Source organism: Mercenaria mercenaria, chromosome 4 (genome assembly GCF_021730395.1).
Source record: "Mercenaria mercenaria strain notata chromosome 4, MADL_Memer_1, whole genome shotgun sequence".
NCBI classification, from domain to species: domain Eukaryota; kingdom Metazoa; phylum Mollusca; class Bivalvia; order Venerida; family Veneridae; genus Mercenaria; species Mercenaria mercenaria.
In genome coordinates, this window is record NC_069364.1 from 6,035,195 (window position 1) to 6,055,945 (window position 20,751).

Consider the following 20,751-nt stretch of genomic DNA (forward strand, 5'->3'; position numbering starts at 1 on the left):
ATCTTTGGTGCTAAAGGCATGTGTGAAGTTTGAAAGTATTCAGTATTTCAGGTTTTGGGAACCTGCATACATTGAAACTTTTATGGTGACATCACTTACAAAAGAATAACAATGGAAGATATACTTTTTGAAGAATTTCAAATAGTCAAGCTTACAAAATGGTAATGAAAAATGGAATGTATAAAAACAGTCACTTCTGCAGGGCAAACACTTGTCTGTAACTGTCAGACTGGATTGTGTTTCCCAAATAGCAACACTTCTATAAATTCAAAATCTTTTGAAAACACTTCACAATCGCACACATACAAAAAAAACATTTCTTGAAAGTTCAATAGCATAATTTTTGTCACAAAACTGACAAGATTATAATCTGCAGCCATTTATCAGAAGGTGATCAATACCTCAAGATGCCAAGGTAAAATGTTGCAATTATTATTTTGTGTTATTGTAAATAATACAAATAAATGATACATGTAGAGCTCATTTCATAAAAATACACTACATGCATGACATTAACCCTACTTATGTAAGTATACCAACAGTTACTGTACTATAGCGAGCGCTCTCTCATCTTGATGAGGTAAACAATTGATGCTAGTTATAAGATTCTTCCAGGGTTTTAGATGCTATGAAGTGGATATGAAATCTTTGACTTGCATAGTTATATGACTTGGATCTAGTGATCTTTTTCTCTGCCATATTCATCAGCGCTTTAAAATGATAAATTTTTTTTTTTTGCCTTTTTTCTGTCAAATCTAAAAATAACAACAAGAGGGCCATGAAGGCCCTGTATCGCTCACCTGACCTATTGACCTAAAGATCATCAAGATCAACATTCTGACCAAGTTTCATTAAGATATGGTCATAAATGTAGCCTCTAAAGTGTTAACTAGCTTTTCCTTTGATTTGACCCGGTGACCTAGTTTTTGCCCCCACATGACCCAGATTCGAACTTGACCTAAAGATCATCAAGATTAACATTCTGATTAAGTTTCATGAAGATACAGTCATAAATCTGGCCTCTAGAGTCTTAACAAGCTTTTCCTTTGATTTGACCTAGTGACCTAGTTTTTTAACACACCTGACCCAGATTTAAACTTGACCTATAGATCATCAAGATTAACATTCTGACCAAGTTTCATTAAGATATGGTCATAAATGTGGCCTCTAAAGTGTTAACTAACTATTCCTTTTATTTGACCCCCGTGACCTAGTTTTTGACCCGACATGACCCAGATTCGAACTTGACCTAAAGACCATCAAGTTTAACATTCTGACTAAGTTTCATGAAGATATAGTCAAAAATGTGGCCTCTAGAGTGTTAACAAGCTTTTCCTTTGATATGACCTAGTGACCTAGTTTTTGACTCCATCTGACCCAGATTTAAACTTGACCTAAAGATTATCAAGATTAACATTCTGACCAAGTTTCATTAAGATATGGTCATAAACGTGGCCTCTACAGTGTTAATTAGCTTTTCCTTTGATTTGACCCGGTGACCTAGTTTTTGACCCGACATGACCCAGATTCAAAATTGCCCTAAAGATCATCAAGTTTAACATTCTGACTAAGTTTCATGAAGATATAGTCATAAATGTGGCCTCTAGAGTGTTAACAAGCTTTTCCTTTGATATGACCTAGTGACCTAGTTTTTGACCCCACCTAACCCAGATTTGAACTTGAGCTATAGATCATCAAGATTTGACCAAGTTTCATTAAGGTATGGTCATAAATGTGGCCTCTAGTGTAAACTAGCTTTTCATTTGATTTGGCTTGGTGACCTAGTTTTTTATCCTACATGACCCAGATTCAAACTGGACCTTAAGATCATCAATATTAACAATCTGACCAAGTTTCATGAAGATACAGTCATAAATGCGGCTTCAACAGTGTTAACAAGCTTTTCCTTTGATTTGACCTGGTGACCTAGTTTATGATCCCAGATAACCAAATATCGAACTCGTCCAAGATTTTATTAAGGGTAACATTCTGACCAAGTTTCATTAAGATTGGGCCAAAAATGTGACCTCTATAGTGTTAACAAGCTTTTTCTTTGATTTGACCTGGTGACCTAGTTTTTGACCCCAGATGACCCAATATCGAACTCGTTCAAGATTTTATTGAGGGTAACATTCTGACCAAGTTTCATTAAGATTGGGCCAAAATTGTGACCTCTAGAGTGTTAACAAGCTTTTCCTTTGATTTGACCTGATGACCTAGTTTTTGACCCCAGATGACTTAATATCGAACTCATCCAAGATTTTATTGAGGGTAACATTCCGACCAAGTTTCATTAAGATTGGGCCAAAAATGTGACCTCTAGAGTGTTAACAAGCTTTTCCTTTGATTTGACCTGATGACCTAGTTTTTGATCCCAGATGACCCAATATCGAACTCGTCCAAGATTTTATTGAGGGTAACATTCTGACCAAGTTTCATTAAGATTGGGTCAAAAATGTGACCTCTAGAGTGTTAACAGTCAAATTGTTGACGACGGACGGACGGACAACGGACGACGACGGACGCCGGACACAGGGTGATCACTAAAGCTCACCTTTGAGCACTTCGTGCTCAGGTGAGCTAAAAATGTTATATAACCTTCTCCATCTCCTGGCAGTGGAGCACAATTCCATTGGTATACATAAACAAGAGCTCGTCGAACACGAAATGCCCCCCTCGATGCATTTAGTATTTGCACAAGGAACAGAAATTATATGCACACTGTAAATAAGTATATGTAAACCATGTGACCCACAGGGCGGAGCCATATTTGACCCTTGGGGAATAATTTGAATAATCTTAGTAGAGGATCACTAGATGATGTCATATACAAAATATCAAAGCCATAGGCCCTGTGGTTTTGGACAAGAGGTTTTTCAAAGTTTTTTCCTATATAAGGCTATATAAACCATGTGACCCTAGGGGTGGGGCCATATTTGACGCCAGGGAAATAATCTGAACAATCTTGGTAGAGGACCACTAGATTTTGCTACATACCAAATATCAAAGCCCTAGGCCCTATGGTTTTGGACAAGAAGATCAGAAACCATTTAACTGTTCCTGGCCAATGTGACCTTGACCTTTGACCTAATGACCTCAAAATCAATAGGGGTCACCTGCTGGTCATGACCAACCTCCCTATCAACTTTCGTGATCCTAGGCCTAAGCGTTCTTGAGTTATCATCCGGAAACTGTTTTACTGTTCAGGGTCACTGTGACCTTGACCTTTAACATACTGACCTCAAAATCAATAGGGGTCATCTGCTGGTCATGGCCAACCTAACTATCAATTTTCCTGACACTAGGCCCAAGTGTTCTTGAGTTATTGCCTGGAAACCATTTTACTGTTCCTGGTCTCTGTGACCTTGACCTTTGACATACTGACCTCAAAATCAATAGGGGTCACCTGCTGGTCATGACCAACCTCCCTATCAACTTTCGTGATCCTAGGCCTAAGCGTTCTTGAGTTATCATCCGGAAACTGTTTTACTGTTCAGGGTCACTGTGACCTTGACCTTTAACATACTGACCTCAAAATCAATAGGGGTCATCTGCTGGTCATGACCAACCTCCCTATCAACTTTCATGATCCTAGGCCTAAGCGTTCTTGAGTTATCATCCGGAAACTGTTTTACTATTCAGGGTCACTGTGACCTTGACCTTTGACATACAGACCTCAAAATCAATAGGGGTCATCTACTGGTGATGACCAACCTCCCTATCAACTTTCATGATCCTAGGCCCAAGCGTTCTTGAGTTATCATCCGGAAACCGTTTTACTATTCAGGGTCACTGTGACCTTGACCTTTGACATACAGACCTCAAAATCAATAGGGGTCATCTACTGGTGATGACCAACCTCCCTATCAACTTTCATGATCCTAGGCCCAAGCGTTCTTGAGTTATCATCCGGAAACCGTTTTACTATTCAGGGTCACTGTGACCTTGACCTTTGACATACAGACCTCAAAATCAATAGGGGTCATCTACTGGTGATGACCAACCTCCCTATCAACTTTCATGATCCTAGGCCCAAGCGTTCTTGAGTTATCATCCGGAAACGGATAGGTCTACATTACGACCGACCGACTGACCGACCGACAGACCGACCGACATCTGCAAAACAATATACCCCTCCTTTTTCAAAGGGGGGCATAATAATAATCCAATTTACTGCAAAGTGGTTATTTGTCATTAAACCTTTGAGGAATACCAGTCAAGGGTTATGCGCTCTGCATGTTGTCTTGACAAGGACAACCTTTGGCTGCTAGTTTCAAGAAGATCCTTTCAGAGATTAAGAATATATGGAGCAGTCACCAAAAACATAGTCCCCATTTACTTCAAACATAGGGGTATAATGACCTCACATTATAGAAGTGTATCACGTTTCAGTAAACTAACTCACATTCACAACCATCATCAGATCAAATGCGCCAAGATAAATTTGAAGTGTATCACGTTTCAGGAAACTAACACATTCACAACCATCATCAGAACAAATGTGCCAAGATAGATTTTCTCAAAGTTAGGCTAAGTAATTATGAAGCAATTAACAATATTCTATTCATAGCCAATGTCCCACTGGTAAACAAAACCCACTCCTGTTTTCAAAATACAAATTTACTGATTTACATCCTTCCAGTTTTACTCAAGTAAATATGGATGTCAGAAAAATTACTCAAAAACTTGTTAACTTACTTATTTACCACTGAAGTTCCATTCCACTTGAAAAGAAGAATCAGGTCATCTATTATTTAATAAAACAATTAGCATAATTATCCAGGCAGTGACCTGCCTCAGAAATTTGTTATGGCCATATTTAGACCCCTGTCATATTTACACTCTTGTCAACATGTATGAAACAATGTATTTCTTGCAGACTGGGCTTGCCAAACAATTCAGACTATAACAGTATTAAGTTTATTTTTTTTTTTTTTTTTTTCTATTATTACTATACATTCTAACACGGCCCGATATACTTCCCTATGAAACAAAGAAAACTGAAACTGTGTTATGATGCAACATACACACAGTTTGTACTGCACAATTATTACATCTTAGCAACACAAGTCATAGCAGTGTGCTGCAATAGAAAACCACACAAAACTGACAAATATTTGTTGAATAACTTCAAAGATATAGATGGTAAATTGGTAATCCTTCATAACGTGTTAGAATTGAAATAATATATCTCAAACTGTGATTTGCCCTTTTGATATAATTCTTTTGCATTTGAACTCCAAACAATGATTTTATTCAATGACAAATCACTAAATAAGATATGTTATTTCTTAAATAAATCCAAAAATCATATGTCTAGGCCAGTTGATAATCTTAAAAACAAACAAAATTTGCTCCCCTTAATTCTGACATCATACGTAGGCTATAAATAGAATAATTGTAACGTCTAGTTTGTAAATACGAAAAATATCAAATAAATGCAGGAAAAACATTAAAATCAATCTAGCATTTGCACACACACATACTATATTACCTCTAATAGCATCTAAAGGTTTTAAAAAATGTGTATAATATTATTCATATTATCATAATATTATGTCATAAAGCATCTAAGCATGATTTACATATACTTACTGTAAATAACTAGCAAACAAAAGTATTACACAATAAATATTCATTCAAATTACCCCTGGAGAGTTTTATTACTTTTCAAATACAGATATCAGATCTAGATTTGATATGATCTGAGAGTAATTTGAGAAACACTAAGTCAAAATATTTCTTGTTAATCACATGCAATGTACCATTGTTGACCTTTGGGCCTTTTCTGCAAGATGCAAAAGAACCACATACAAATATCGTTCATAAAGCAAAGTGCCAGAGACAATGTTCAGTTCCACTGAAACTTTTTAAATGATTTGCAATACCAGCATTCATTGAAATCATTAATACATCAAATTCCCAATTCAAAGAGCAAAATGACTGACTGACTGGTGATTATCCAATTTGGCCAAGATAATACACCAATAAACATTGTGACTATGTCTGGTGAACATTGGATAAGAACTGCTTAAGTTAAGCAAACACTTTCAATATTTGCAATTTTATGTAATTCAAGCGGCCATAACTCAAGACTGACTGGGAATATCTTGCTGTTTACCAAAATTGTCTGAGATGTTATCTATGACCTTTGACCTATTGACCCCAAAAATGACTGAGGTCATCTACTTCAATAGCCCAATCATGCTATCAGGTTTAAATGTACTGGGTCAAGTGGTTCTCAAGCTGTTGGGCAGAAACTGTAAGCTCTACTGACGGTCCAATCCGCCGACTGATCTACTGATGCGACAGCCATACCCCTGCTTCTTCGAAAGGGGGCATAAAAAGCATTGTCATCAAGTCTGGAGAACATTTGATACATTGTGCTCAAGTTAAGGTGATGATACTGTCAATTTTCACAATTTTGAGTAATCAAAGGGCCATATTCTCAGAGATATTTGGCGGAACCATCTGGTTATGGTTATGGTACTTGGCTGATATATTTTGCCCATAAAAATTGTGACCAAGTTTGGAGAACAATGGATAAGAACTGCGCAAGTTAGATAATAGACAACTTTTGTAGATGCAGCACACTCTCCACCCACAGCCGAATATACAGGTGAAAAAAAATCTATGATATGCTAGCTGGTATGGTAAGATAAAAAGCAAACAATATTTATTCCCCTTTATTCTAACATCATACTTGGGCTATACATAGAATAATAGTTACATCTCCTTCATAATATGAGAAATATCAAATAAATGCAGGGACTTTTTTTAATCAAACTAGCATTTACACACACGCATAATACTGTATTACCTCTAATAGCATCTAATGGTTTTTAAAAATGCATATTACATTATACATGGTATCTTATATCATAAAGCATCTAGGCATGATTTGCATGCATATACTTACTGTAAATAACTAGCAAATAAAAGTGTAACAAAATAAATATTCATTCGAAAAATCACCCTTCAAGATTTTTCAAACTTTTCAAACTTCACTGGCTGTATTTATACCAGTTCTAGATTTGACATGATAGAAATAGCAAGTTCAAATATTTTTCTTCACCACATGTAATGTACTCATCTTTTCTGCAAGATGCAAAATAAAGACATGCAAATGTTGTTCATATCTGTACAAGAGACAAAAAAATAACTGTTTCTCTTTCAATATAAGTGTATGAGAGAACATACAGTAATAACAATAACAGAACAGTTCCAGTTAATGCAGTTTTTTGCTATTTACGGTCCAACATTCAGACAATGACAAATCTGTACTGCATTTTCAAAATTCTGTATTTCGTAACAAAATTAACTGATACAAAATAAAAATATTTTGTCTACATTTTTAGAAAAATTTAATTACAATTACCACCATCAGCCCATCTGGAATATCTCTTATGTACAGAACAGCAGTACCATTCACAAATTTCCTCAATAAAAATATATGACAAAAGACAGAAAAACCTTAATCTTTAGCCTGCTGGCTGCAAGTAATTTTGCCTTTGCGATCAGTGCAGATCAAGATCAGCCTGCACGTCTGTGCAGGCTGATCATAGCCTGCACTGTTCGCCATTCTGTAAATTTTCAGTGAACACCCCTTTGAATAATAGATGGTAATACTCAAATAGAATGACAGAGCAGTCCATTTTAGAAATTTAGCAGGGTAAAGGTTAAATAACTCACCACAGCATTTCATACAGCAGAAATGGCAGTTGAACCCCTCGCTGGAATGAGGATCATTGGGGAAGACAAGAGCGTCAAGTTTACCTCGATCAACACATAGAACATCTACCTTGGGGTGGTGCTCCAGTATTTTGTCTAAACTATACATCAACATTATCTGAAGAGAGTAGAGGATATATATACAAGCAACATATTTAATCTTTTTTAATACCTAGTGGTGTTTCCCAGCAAGTGCAAAGCAGGTTCACCCCAATATGGCTTAATTTGGTTCAGATTGGCTAGACAAAATGGTATCTAGCCTCACTATTTTTGTCCTGCTGGTAGATCAGACTTACCACACAAAAAATCTCAACCCTAAAAATTCTTCGGATGTTAAAACTACCTTCTTAAAGGTCCATTACTAAGGGAAAGTGAGTTGGCAATTTTTTTCATAGCCAGTGCATAGACTTCTGCAAGACACTAAATAATGAAGATTGGCAGGTCAAAATTTACAGAAGGTCTTTGGAACTCAAAGAAATGTATGTGTATTATGTTGAAATTTTAATAAATCGACAGAATGACCCCCCAGGTCTTTTTAACTTTCTTCATACTTCATAGAAAAATAATTGTACATATACTGCGATTTATTTCAAATTTCTACATACCAACTTTCATTTTCCAATAAAATGAAATAGTTTCTGTGCTTTTTAAAAGAAATTAAAATGTTCTCTTTCCTTAGTATTGGACCTTTAAACAGGTAGCATCCTTCTATCCTACCTCACCTCACTGATCATTTTTATCTAAATCATGTACTAAAACATAAACTTCGTTTTACAAAAGTTTAAGCTGTGTTGTCTCTCAGAAGATGCTGCTTTCAGCTTTTCTAATAATGTATAGGTACATGTACCCCAACAAAGTCTTTTCTCTCGAGTAGATTAACTTTATCACAATATAAAAGAACATCAGCAGTATCAAATTAAAGCGGAGAAATCTTTCATTTTCAAGTTTTATATGCCTCCTTTGCCTCACTGTAGCTCTAAAGCCCTCTACAGACGGTAGGTTTTTGTTGTACAACACCAATTAAATTCAAGATGTACAGCCAAATATTATCGTGTGTATGATGCTATTCCTTGATTTCGTAAATCTTAAGTCTTGACTTACAGATTAGGACATGTTCTATTTCGTAAGTTTTGCCTTACGTACCACCCACGTTGACAAGCAACAAATTGGTAAATAATTAGTTGATAAGAGGCAAGTGAATGAAATTCCAGAAACAAATGCCCCAAAAATAAACACAAATCTGAATATAAAATGCCTTCTAATGCATAATGGAAAAAGGATGACACTGAAAAATTAAATGATTTGAGCCGCGCCATTAGAAAACCAACATAATGCGTTTCCGACCAGCATCCGCGCAGTCTGGTCCATGCTGTTCGCTTACGGTTTCTCTAATTGCAATTGACTTTGAAATCAAACATCATTGATCCTGACCAGACTGTGTGGATGCACAGGCTGGTCTGCATCCATGCTGGTCGCAAAGCCACTATGTTGGTTTTCTAATGGCATGGCTCATATGTGTCATGGGTAATTAAATCCATGGGACATAAAAAGGTGAATATAATTTTTTATAATTAATGGTTACATTCTTTTCAGTACCTGGTGCACTATATTTACTAGGTAAATCTCTGTGATTTATATGGGAATGGAATACTGTCTGTATGTGAAAGATGTATAATTTCAAAATTGTACATCTTTGAGATAATTAGTGTTGTACAACAAAAACCTACCATCTGTAGAGGGCTTAAGCCTGTCATCTTACAAACAGGAAACAATCACCTACTGTAAAAGCACATTTTTTCGCTGGGTCAAAATTTCGCGAATTTGAATTTTTGAGTATGTTAGCGAGGTTTAATATTTGTGAAATTGTAAAAATGGTATCAGATTTGAATTTGAATCATACTAATGGTGAATATTTACGCAAGGATTAATGTTTGCAAGATGTAGGGCCTCACAAATATAAATTAAACCCTCGCGAAAATTTCTGCTTTTACTGTACTCTTAGATCTGACAAATCTGTTGCAGTTTTATAATATATTATACATCATTTAAAAGGTCTCAAGAATGTTGATTTTATGGCCAAAAATCTGTTTTTCTAACTGTCAATTTTTTGCCCATGAAAAATTTTGATTTATTTTATGAAAATCCAAGATCCATCAATCCATCAAGCAGTTCATGAGAAGAAATCGTTTAAAAGTTTTTCTAATTTTTAGCTATAGCGGCCACTAAAAACGGCCGAGTGCCCCCATCTGAACAAACCTGAGAAGGCACCTTGGTATTGTCACACACTTAAAAGAGAACTTATTTAAAGAACAAACTTTGCTACAGAAAGGGATCAAACAGTAAATTGAGGCAACTGTTTAAAACACTTACTTGAAATAATTTACAATTAGCGTATGCGTCATATCCACTGTAATTCTTCATTTTACTGTTTGCAGCATATTCTGGATCAAAAACAGCATTCTGATGTACCTCACTTGTAATGATAACAATACGACATTCATTCCCGGCCTGACATATAATTGGCAGGAGGTGGGATACCAACAGAAAGTGGGCAATATAGTTCACCTGGTATGTCGCCTCCCATTTATCATCCGTAAAAACTGAAATTAGAATAAACATACCGTAGTTAACAAGTTCTGCAAACCTAACTCTACGTATAAAATGCATTCAGTTTTATGATATAACATCAAAACAAGTTAACCTAATCTTCCAGTAACTCTTGATTTTACTGCCAACACCAAACTTTATTCAAAAATGTTACTATACCTAACCAGTTAAAATGTAATGATTAAGAAACTATCGCTGAAGTTGATTAATTCTTGCCTTCCTAGTGGGGAAAGAATACATTAAATTTTGTCCAAGCATGTGCTAGGGATAGATATTCATGTCTTTTCCTATGGAAAAACCTAGTCTAAAATAGCCTGCACTTAAGTGACATCACATAGCACTGGCACTATAATGATGTCATAAACTATATAAATGATGCCAGGAACACTATCAAAATCTACTCATCTCCATGACCTATTTTGAACGTGATAGGCAAGAAAAATAGGTTTAAATAATGTCATTTTTTATTTCTTTTATTTTTTACTTATTGTATAATGGACTTGTACTTAAATTCTATCATTATTTGCATACAAACCTGTGAAATAAACAAAGATGAGAAAAAAAAAATGAAACTTTCTGTTCATGTCCCATGTTGCTTTCTATGGTGTATAACTTAGATTGAAACTGTTCCATATTACACATACATGTATATAAAACATACCTTCCTTCAAGGAATATGTACAAGCATTACATATAAGCACATCGCAAACAAGGCCTGTTGACTTGAACCATTCTATGAACTGCATGACAGATTTCAGCGAGGTCATATCACAGAGATGATACTGTACGTCTAATTTCTCCTTTTCCACTATACCGTACACATCTCCCTTACTCTTCTTCTCTTCATACTCTGCCTCCATTTTAGATATAGCCTAAAATATACAATGCTTTAAAGTGACATCAATGTTCAAAGCCAGAAATAACTTTCCTCATGAAATGAGATAGTTTCAGAAATACCAAGACTTTTTACTTTTTAATTTAAGCATTTTCTTATTGAATATTGTAGCTAATTCATTATCATGATTGTGAGGCTAAAATACTTTTTGAATTATACATTTTCAATTTTAGATGGAAGGACGGATGCACAAACACATGCTAGGAAAGACAAACAGACGAACAGCTAGACAAACAGCCGGACAGAGAACGCCAAAACAATATCCCTCTGCCTTCAGCAGCGGATAATAACAAATACATTTAAACTAAAATAAACATACAGCACTATACATAAGGGTAGGACCATCAGCATAATAACATCAGAGACAGTCATCCCCTAATTTTCATGCAGATGCTTCCATTTTTATAAACATTCACTCAATTTTACTACACAGAATTCACTTTAGCAGCTCCTATGGGGCATGTGGGCGATTGCTCTTTTAACAGACATCATCAAATCAAGTCTTCTATAATTTTGCTTAGTTACATTCTAAGCGCCAAATGTTTTTAATGAGAATACTGTTTACATTAATTAATGACCCATTAATTTAATGCCTCATTTTCAATAAACACAATTATACCTGCAAATGCATTTAATCATTTTCCACTAAATCAATTATTTTGTTCTACTCAAGCCCACAATGCAATTTGTTTTATTGGGTTTGTCTTATTTCTATAAATTCAATACTGCATAAGTTTTGAAAACAATCTGAGTAGGCTGGAAATAATTAAAAGAAATCGAAACAGTTTTAGGTTTGCAGGTAAACAGTCTTGCTTTAAATTATTTTGCAATAAAGCAAAGTGCCACAACAAAATAGCAAAGGAGATTTTCCTAATGCAAAGTTCAATTCTTAATTGCAATAGGTGGCATACAGGTACTAATCAAAGGCCTGAAGGGCGAGAGTCGGCTAATGATTGATGTACTGACAGTATAGTCTACCAGTTTCAGTTTGTTTTTAGTTTTTTTCTTAAAATTTCATAACACAGCTCTATATTTACCCAAAATATTATATCCGGATACGATTACACTTTTCTCCAGTTTCAAAAATATATTTTACAAATTGTGATGATATGAAGACATTTAGCAGCAATTGGCAGTATCTGATATTGAAGTTTACAGTTAAATTACCTCTTATTTAAATCTTTTCATAAAAAAGTTGTTTCTTTTCGTGAAAGCAGCCAAACATAGACGATCTACTTTCGATTTCAAAAACTACAAGAAAATACAATTTAATGTTTCGCCGATTTGTTTATTTCTCGAAAAATAAGAATTAAATCATTTTTAATATCAGTAGTAACTAAACAAACCAGTAAGAGCTTCTTCTTCCGATAATTTATCCGTTTACTGACTGCAAAATTCAACCCACGCAAAGTTTATAGAAATCATATGATGCGTGTTTACGTTCAATGTGGGAGAATTAAGGCTGATCGGCTATGTTACCTAACGCATCCAGACGATTCAGATTTTGTTTTTAAACAAGAGGACCATGATGGTCCTGAATCGCTCACCTCTTCCCACATGACCCAGTTTTGAGTATGACATCGTTTTTTCTATTATTTGACATAGTGACCTAGTTTTTGAGCTCATGTGACCCAGTTTTGAACTTGACCTAGACATTTTCAAAATAAAAATTCTGACCAATTTTCATGAAGATCCATTGAAAAATATGGTCTCTAGAGAGGTCACAAGGTTTTTCTATTATTTGACCTATTGACCTAGTTTTCGAAGGTACGTGACCCTGTTTTGAACTTTACCTAGATATCATCAAGGTGAACATTCTCACTAATTTTCATGAAGATCTCATGAAAAAAATGGCCTCTAGAGAGGTCACAAGGTTTTTCTATTTTTAAACCTACTGGCCTAGTTTTTGACCGCACATGACCCAGTTTCAAAAATGACCTAGATATCATCAAGATAAACACTCAGACCAACTTTCATACAGATCCCATGAAAAATATGGCCTTTAGAGAGGTCACAAGGTTTTCCTACAATTTGACCTACTGACCTAGTTTTTGATAGCACGTGACCCACGTTACCTACTGACCTAGTTTTTGACCGCACGTGACCCAGTTTCGAAAATGACCTAGATATCATCAAGGTGAACATTCAGATCATTTTCATGAAGATCCATTGAAAATATGGCCTCTAGAGATGTCAAAAGATTTTTCTAATTTTAGACCTACTGACCTAGTTTTTGACCACAGTTGACCCAGTTTCAAAACTGACCTAGATATCATCAAGATGAACATTCAGACCAATTTTCATACAGATCCCATGAAAAAGTATGGCCTCTGGAGAGGTCACAAGGTTTTTTTATTATTTGACCTATCGACCTAGTTTTTTAAGGCATGTGACCCAGTTTCAAACTTGACCTAGATATCATCAAGGTGAACATTCTGACCAATTTTCATGAAGATCCATTCAAGGGTATGGCCTCTAGAGAGGTCACAAGGTTTTTCTATTTCAAGACCTACTGACCTAGTTTTTGATCGCAGTTGACCCAGTTTCAAACTTGACCTATATATCATCAAGATAAACATTCAGACCAACTTTCATACAGATTCCATGAAAAATATGGCCTCTAGAGAGGTCACAACGTTTTTTCATTATTTGACCTACTGACCTAGTTTTTTGATGGCACGTGCCCCACTTTCGAACTTGACCTAGATATCATCAAGATGAACATTCTGACCAATTTTTATGAAGATCCATTCACAAGTATGGCCTCTAGAGAGGTCACAAGGTTTTTCTATTTTTAGACCTACTGACCAAGTTTTTGACCGCACATGACCCTGTTTCGAACTTGACCTAGATATCATCAAGATGAACATTCAGACCAATTTTCATACAGATCCCATGAAAAATATGGCCTTTAGAGAGGTAACAAGGTTTTCATATTATTTAACCTACTGACCTAGTTTTTTGACGGCACGTGACCCACTTTCGAACTTGACCTAGATATCATCAAGATGAACATTCAGAATAACTTTCATACAGATCCCATGAAAAATATGGCCTCTAGAGAGGTCACAAGGTTTTTCTATTATTTGACCTACTGACCTAGTTTTTTTAGACATGTGACCCACTTTCGAACTTGACCTAGATATCATCAAGGTGGACACTCTGACCAATTTTCATGAAGATCTCATGAAATATATGGCCTCTAGAGAGGTCACAAGGTTTTTCTATTTTTAGACCTACTGACCTAGTTTTTGACCGCACGTGACCCAGTTTCGAACCTGACCTAGATATCATCAAGATGAACATTCAGACCAACTTTCATACAGATCCCATGAAAAATATGGCCTTTAGAGAGGTCACAAGGTTTTTCTATTATTTGACCTACTGACCTAGTTTTTGATGGCACGTAACCCAGTTTCGAAATTGACCTAGATATCATCAAGGTGAACATTCTGACCAATTTTCATGAAGATCTTGTGAAATATATGGCCTCTAGAGAGGTCACAAGGTTTTTCTATTTTTAGACCTACTGACCTAGTTTTTGATGGCACTTGACCCAGTTTCGAACTTGACCTAGATATCATCAAGGTGAACATTCTGACCAATTTTCATGAAGACATCATAAAATATATGGCCTCTAGAGAGGTCACAAGGTTTTTCTATTTTTAGACCTACTGACCTAGTTTTTGATGGCACGTGACCCAGTTTCGAACTTGACCTAGATATCATCAAGATGAACATTCTTACCAACTTTCATAAACATCCCACGAAAAATGTGACCTCTAGAGTGGTCACAAGCAAAAGTTTACGGACGGACGGACTAACGCACGGACGGACGGACGACGGACGACGGACGCTGCGTGATCACAAAAGCTCACCTTGTCACTATGTGACAGGTGAGCTAAAAAGCATTGTGTGCGTTTCTGTAATTTTATATACGTTTTTATACGCTTAGAAATTATTAGACATGCGTATTTGCATTATTTCTATATGTAATTTACGCTAATACGCATCTTATCTGGAGCCCTGTGGAACTATTTTTTGTCTTTCGCTGGATGTTACCCAAGCTTTGTAAGCCTGCGCAATTCTTAAAATGCACATTTATGCTTAATGAGTTACATTCAAGTATTGCACAATTACAAGTCATAAATATGACAGATTACATCGTATATTGGTCATAGCAAAGGGAATTGACACAACTTAACTTCATTCATGCAGTGAACTGTTTGAAGTTTGAGAAATCTAATGGAACTACATCCCTTCATGTGTTAGTCGATCTATTTAGAGAATCGCTGAACAGCAAGGACTCGTCAAAAGGCTTTCAGCCTTTAGCCGACTCAATAATGGTAAACAATTACTAGTTCTTTCAGCATCACTGATCCTAGCAAGAATATGGCCTGAATAGTGTAGAGTAATTTAAAACATAACAGAACAGGTCAACAAATAAAACATTATTTTGAAAGGATAAATGATTGCCATTTCCACCTAATCTAGTTGATTTGACTCCATCTCAACTTGAACAACTTACAGATTTTCCTCTTTCTTCTGTTCTTACTGCCAGTATAACATTGCCACCCATCATTGCAATACTCTTTGCTGTTTCATATCCAATCCCTGAAATTACAAACATTAATACAGTGGAACCTGTCTAATCCGAACATGCTCGGACCAGAAAAAAGTTCAGATTAGAGGGGTTTTCGGATTAGAAAGGTTTCTATTTCAGAACGATACATTAGGCTATTAGTTATACCTGATAAGTAGATTTATCATTTTGTGAAAAGACAAATAAAAAATAGTTAAATCATAAGCATTATCTAGATAACTTTAGTGTTATGTAAATTTCTTGTTAATTTAACTTCGCAATATCACTTGTAAACATTTTTTTCACCACTCCTACATTCCTAGAATGTAGCTAAAAGGAGGATATTTTTACTTGTCTGGTTATTGTAATGGTCTGATTTAGTACCCCATTTAGTGAATCAATTTGCTGCTTTAATGAATAAATTCTACAAAAATGTGCGAGGAAGATACAGATTAATAAGGATCTATTACATTGTCAGTACTTATTGCACATACGTCTTACAAATTTCTGTTCAAACAAACTACTTAGACTTGTTTTTTTTTTCAAACCTGTGCTAATTGCACGCATCTGCAAAGCAAAAATCTGACATGACTTTTGATTACCAGTGTTGGGGCTTATTTCTGTTGACACCTTTATAAAGAGTAATAGTTAAGATTGTTAACAGACTCAAAAATGACAGAAGTGAGCAAGATTTATATCAGAGACACTGACTTAGGTTCGGATTAGAAGGGTAGATTTTAAAGTAATTAGATATAAAAATCTCAAAAGTCTGTTCGGTTTTCAGAGCAGAGAGATTTCTGATTACAAGGGTATTTTTACAAAAGAGAATGAATAAGAAACAAGAGCTCGTCGAACACGAAATGCCCCCCTTGATGCATTTAGTAATTGCACAAGGAACAGAAATTATATGCACACTGTAAATAAGTATATGTAAACCATGTGACCCACAGGGCGGAGCCATATTTGACCCTTGGGGAATAATTTGAATAATCTTAGTAGAGGATCACTAGATGATGTCATATACAAAATATCAAAGCCCTAAGCCCTGTGGTTTTGGACAAGAGGTTTTTCAAAGTTTTTTCCTATATAAGGCTATATAAACCATGTGACCCTAGGAGTGGGGCCATATTTGACCCCAGGGAAATAATCTGTATAATCTTGGTAGAGGACCACTAGATTTTGCTACATACCAAATATCAAAGCCCTAGGCCCTATGGTTTTGGACAAGAAGATCAGAAACCATTTAACTGTTCCTGGCCAATGTGACCTTGACCTTTGACCTAATGACCTCAAAATCAATAGGGGTCACCAGCTGGTCATGACCAACCTCCCTATCAACTTTCGTGATCCTAGGCCTAAGCGTTCTTGAGTTATCATCCGGAAACTGTTTTACTGTTCAGGGTCACTGTGACCTTGACCTTTAACATACTGACCTCAAAATCAATAGGGGTCATCAGCTGGTCATGGCCAACCTAACTATCAATTTTCCTGACACTAGGCCCAAGCGTTCTTGAGTTATTGCCTGGAAACCATTTTACTGTTCCTGGTCACTGTGACCTTGACCTTTGACATACTGACCTCAAAATCAATAGGGGTCACCTGCTGGTCATGACCAACCTCCCTATCAACTTTCGTGATCCTAGGCCTAAGCGTTCTTGAGTTATCATCCGGAAACTGTTTTACTGTTCAGGGTCACTGTGACCTTGACCTTTAACATACTGACCTCAAAATCAATAGGGGTCATCTGCTGGTGATGACCAACCTCCCTATCAACTTTCATGATCCTAGGCCCAAGCGTTCTTGAGTTATCATCCAGAAACGGATAGGTCTACATTCCGACCGACCGACAGACCGACCGACATCTGCAAAACAATATACCCATCCTTTTTCAAAGGGGGGCACAAAAATGGGACCAAATAATTCGTTCAGTTTAGAGAGGTTTTCGGATTAGAGGGGTTTGGATTAGGGAGGTTCCACTGTATATACTACCAAGGTTTATCAAAACTGTAAGTCTGAAACTGCCCACCAAAATTTTCAGTCTAAAACTGCCCATATTCATAAAAGTTTTAAGTCTGAAACTGCCAATATTCATCAATGTTTTAAGTTTGAACCTGCCCTTATTCATCAAAGTTTTGAGTCTAAAACTGTCCTTATTCATCAAAGTTTTAAGTCTGAAAATGCCAATATCCATCAAAGTTTTGAGTCTAAAACTGTCAAAATTCACCAAAGTTTTAAGTCTGAAACTGCGAATATTCATCAAAGTTTTAAGGCTGAAACTGTCCAAATTTCCTAAAGTTTTAAGTCTGAAACTGCCCATATTTACAAAAGTTTTAAGTCCAAAACTACCCAATTTCATCAAAGTTGAACCTGTCCTTATTCATCAAAGTTTTGAGTCTAAAACTGTCCTTATTCATCAAAGTTTTAAGTCTGAAACTGCCAATATCCATCAAAGTTCTGTGTCTGAAACTGTCAATATTCATCAAAGTTTTAAGTCTAAAACTGTCAAAATTCACCAAAGTTTTAAATCTGAAACTGCCCATATTCACAAAAGTTTTAAGTCTAAAACTACCCAATTTCATCAAAGTTTTAAGTTTGAACCTGTTCTTATTCGTCAAAGTTTTGAGTCTAAAAATGTCCTTATTCATCAAAGTTTTAAGTCTGAAACTGCCCAAATTCATCAAAGTTTTAAGTCTGAAACTGCCAATATTCATCAAAGTTTTGAGTCTGAAACTGTCAATATTCATCAGAGTTTTTTAAGTCTAAAACTGTCAAAATTCACCAAAGTTTTAAGTCTGAAACTGAGAATATTCATCAAAGTTTTAAGTCTGAAACTGTCAATATTCATCAAAGTTTTCAGTCTAAAACTGTCAAAATTCACCAAAGTTTTAAGTCTGAAACTGCGAATATTCGTCAAAGTTTTAAGTCTGAAACTGTCAATATTCATCAAAGTTTTAAGTCTAAAACTGTCAAAATTCACCAAAGTTTAAAGTCTGAAACTGCGAATATTCGTCAAAGTTTTGAGTCTGAAACTGTCCATATTCATCAAAGTTTTAAGTCTAAAACTGTCAAAATTCACCAAAGTTTTAAGTCTGAAACTGCGAATATTCATCAAAGTTTTAAGGCTGAAACTGTCCAATTTTCCCAATGTTTTAAGTCTGAAACTGCCCATATTCACAAAAGTTTTAAGTCTGAAACTACCCAATTTCATCACAGTTTTAAGTCTGAAACTGTCCATATTCATCAAAGTTTTTAGTCTGAAACTGTCCAAATTCACCAAAGTTTTAAGTCTGAAACGGTTCATAGTTTTAAGTCTGAAACTGTCCATATTTATCAAAGTTTTGAGTCTGAAACTGTCCATACTCATCAAAGTTTTAAGTCTGAAACTGCGAATATTCATCAAAGTTTTAAGGCTGAAACTGTCCAATTTTCCCAAGGTTTTAAGTCTGAAACTGCCCATATTCACAAAACTTTTAAGTCTGAAACTACCCAATTTCACAAAAGTTTTAAGTCTGAAACTGTCCATATTCATCAAAGTTTTTAGTCTGAAACTGTCCAAATTCACCAAAGTTTTAAGTCTGAAACTGTCCATAGTTTTAAGTCTGAAACTGTCCATATTCATCAAAGTTTTGAGTCTGAAACTGTCCATATTCATCAAAGTTTTAAGTCTGAAACTGTCCATATTTATCAAAGTTTTAAGTTTGAAACTGTCCTTATTCATCAAAGTTTTAAGTCTTAAACTGCCCAAATTCATCAAAGTTTTGAGTCTGAAACTGTCCTTATCCATCAAAGTTTTAAGTCTTAAACTTCCCAAATTTATCAAAGTTTTAAGTCTGAAACTGCCAATATTGACCAAAGTTTTAAGTCAAAAACTGCCCATATTCACCAAAGTTTTGAGTCTAAAAATGTCCTTATTCATCAAAGTTTTAAGTCTGAAACTGCCCAAATTCATCAAAGTTTTAAGTCTGAAACTGCCAATATTCATAAAAGTTTTGAGTCTGAAACTGTCAATATTCATCAAAGTTTTAAGTTTAAAACTGTCAAAATTCACCAAAGTTTTAAGTCTGAAACTGCGAATATTCATCAAAGTTTTAAGTCTGAAACTGTCAATATCCATCAAAATTTTAAGAATGAAACTGTCAATATCCATCAAAATTTTAAGTCTGAAACTGCAAATATTCATCAAAATTTTTAGTCTAAAACAGTCAATATTCATCAAAGTTTTGAGTCTGAAACTGTCCTAATTCACCAAAGTTTTAAGTCTGTAACTGCCCATATTCATCCAAGTTTTAGTATGAAAATTACAACCTAGACAACATGAAAAAAATACTTTTTACTCTTTCATTATCAAATTAGCACAGATAGTAATGATAACTCTGCATGAAAGTACATTCATCTCTGCAAAATTAGGCTATAAACTGATATACGGTATGACAGCTTTAATAGCCTAAGTATTACAGTATGACCTTGATGAATGACCTAGGTGCACTGGCATTGAATTTTCAGTGGATTATCTCTTAGAAATACTATAACAAACTATTAATAAGTTTGTATTTGACTTTAACTAAACACACTTCATCATAATGCTGGCTCATTTTTTTAACGCTCTATCTATTTTCTTCTTTTTTATTTTGTTTAGGGACGCCACTTTTAAGATAAAACTCTAAATTTTGGGATCCACTTTAGCATGGCTGCGAAACAGACACAGTAAAAAGTTCACATTGTTCAACTGTGCAAAATGGCGTATTCACAAGTAATGCAGTAAAATATGTACCCAGCACTAAGATATACCATAATATAATACATAGACACTACCAGAACACTATAAATCTTAAGTACCAGTACAATAATGCACAGTACAAAATACTACAGCCTCTTAATTAGATCATTCTGTATGGGTTTTCATACATTAAGAACATATACAATGTTCTCTCTAGTG

The 20,751-nt window shown here is 35.3% G+C and overlaps 1 protein-coding gene across 2 annotated transcripts in view; it reads right to left on the reverse strand.

Annotated features, from left to right (window-relative positions):
• LOC123550902 (WW domain-containing oxidoreductase-like) overlaps positions 1–20,751 on the reverse strand; it is a 41,646-nt gene that overhangs the window by 10,059 nt on the left and 10,836 nt on the right. For both annotated transcript variants that reach the window (XM_053540281.1, XM_045339387.2), the window contains exons 3-6: positions 15,762–15,847; positions 11,000–11,210; positions 10,102–10,331; positions 7,693–7,849 (exon numbers count right to left, since the gene is read on the reverse strand). In XM_053540281.1, the coding sequence (XP_053396256.1) occupies positions 7,693–7,849; positions 10,102–10,331; positions 11,000–11,210; positions 15,762–15,847 (684 nt within the window). The remainder of the gene's footprint in view (positions 1–7,692; positions 7,850–10,101; positions 10,332–10,999; positions 11,211–15,761; positions 15,848–20,751) is intronic.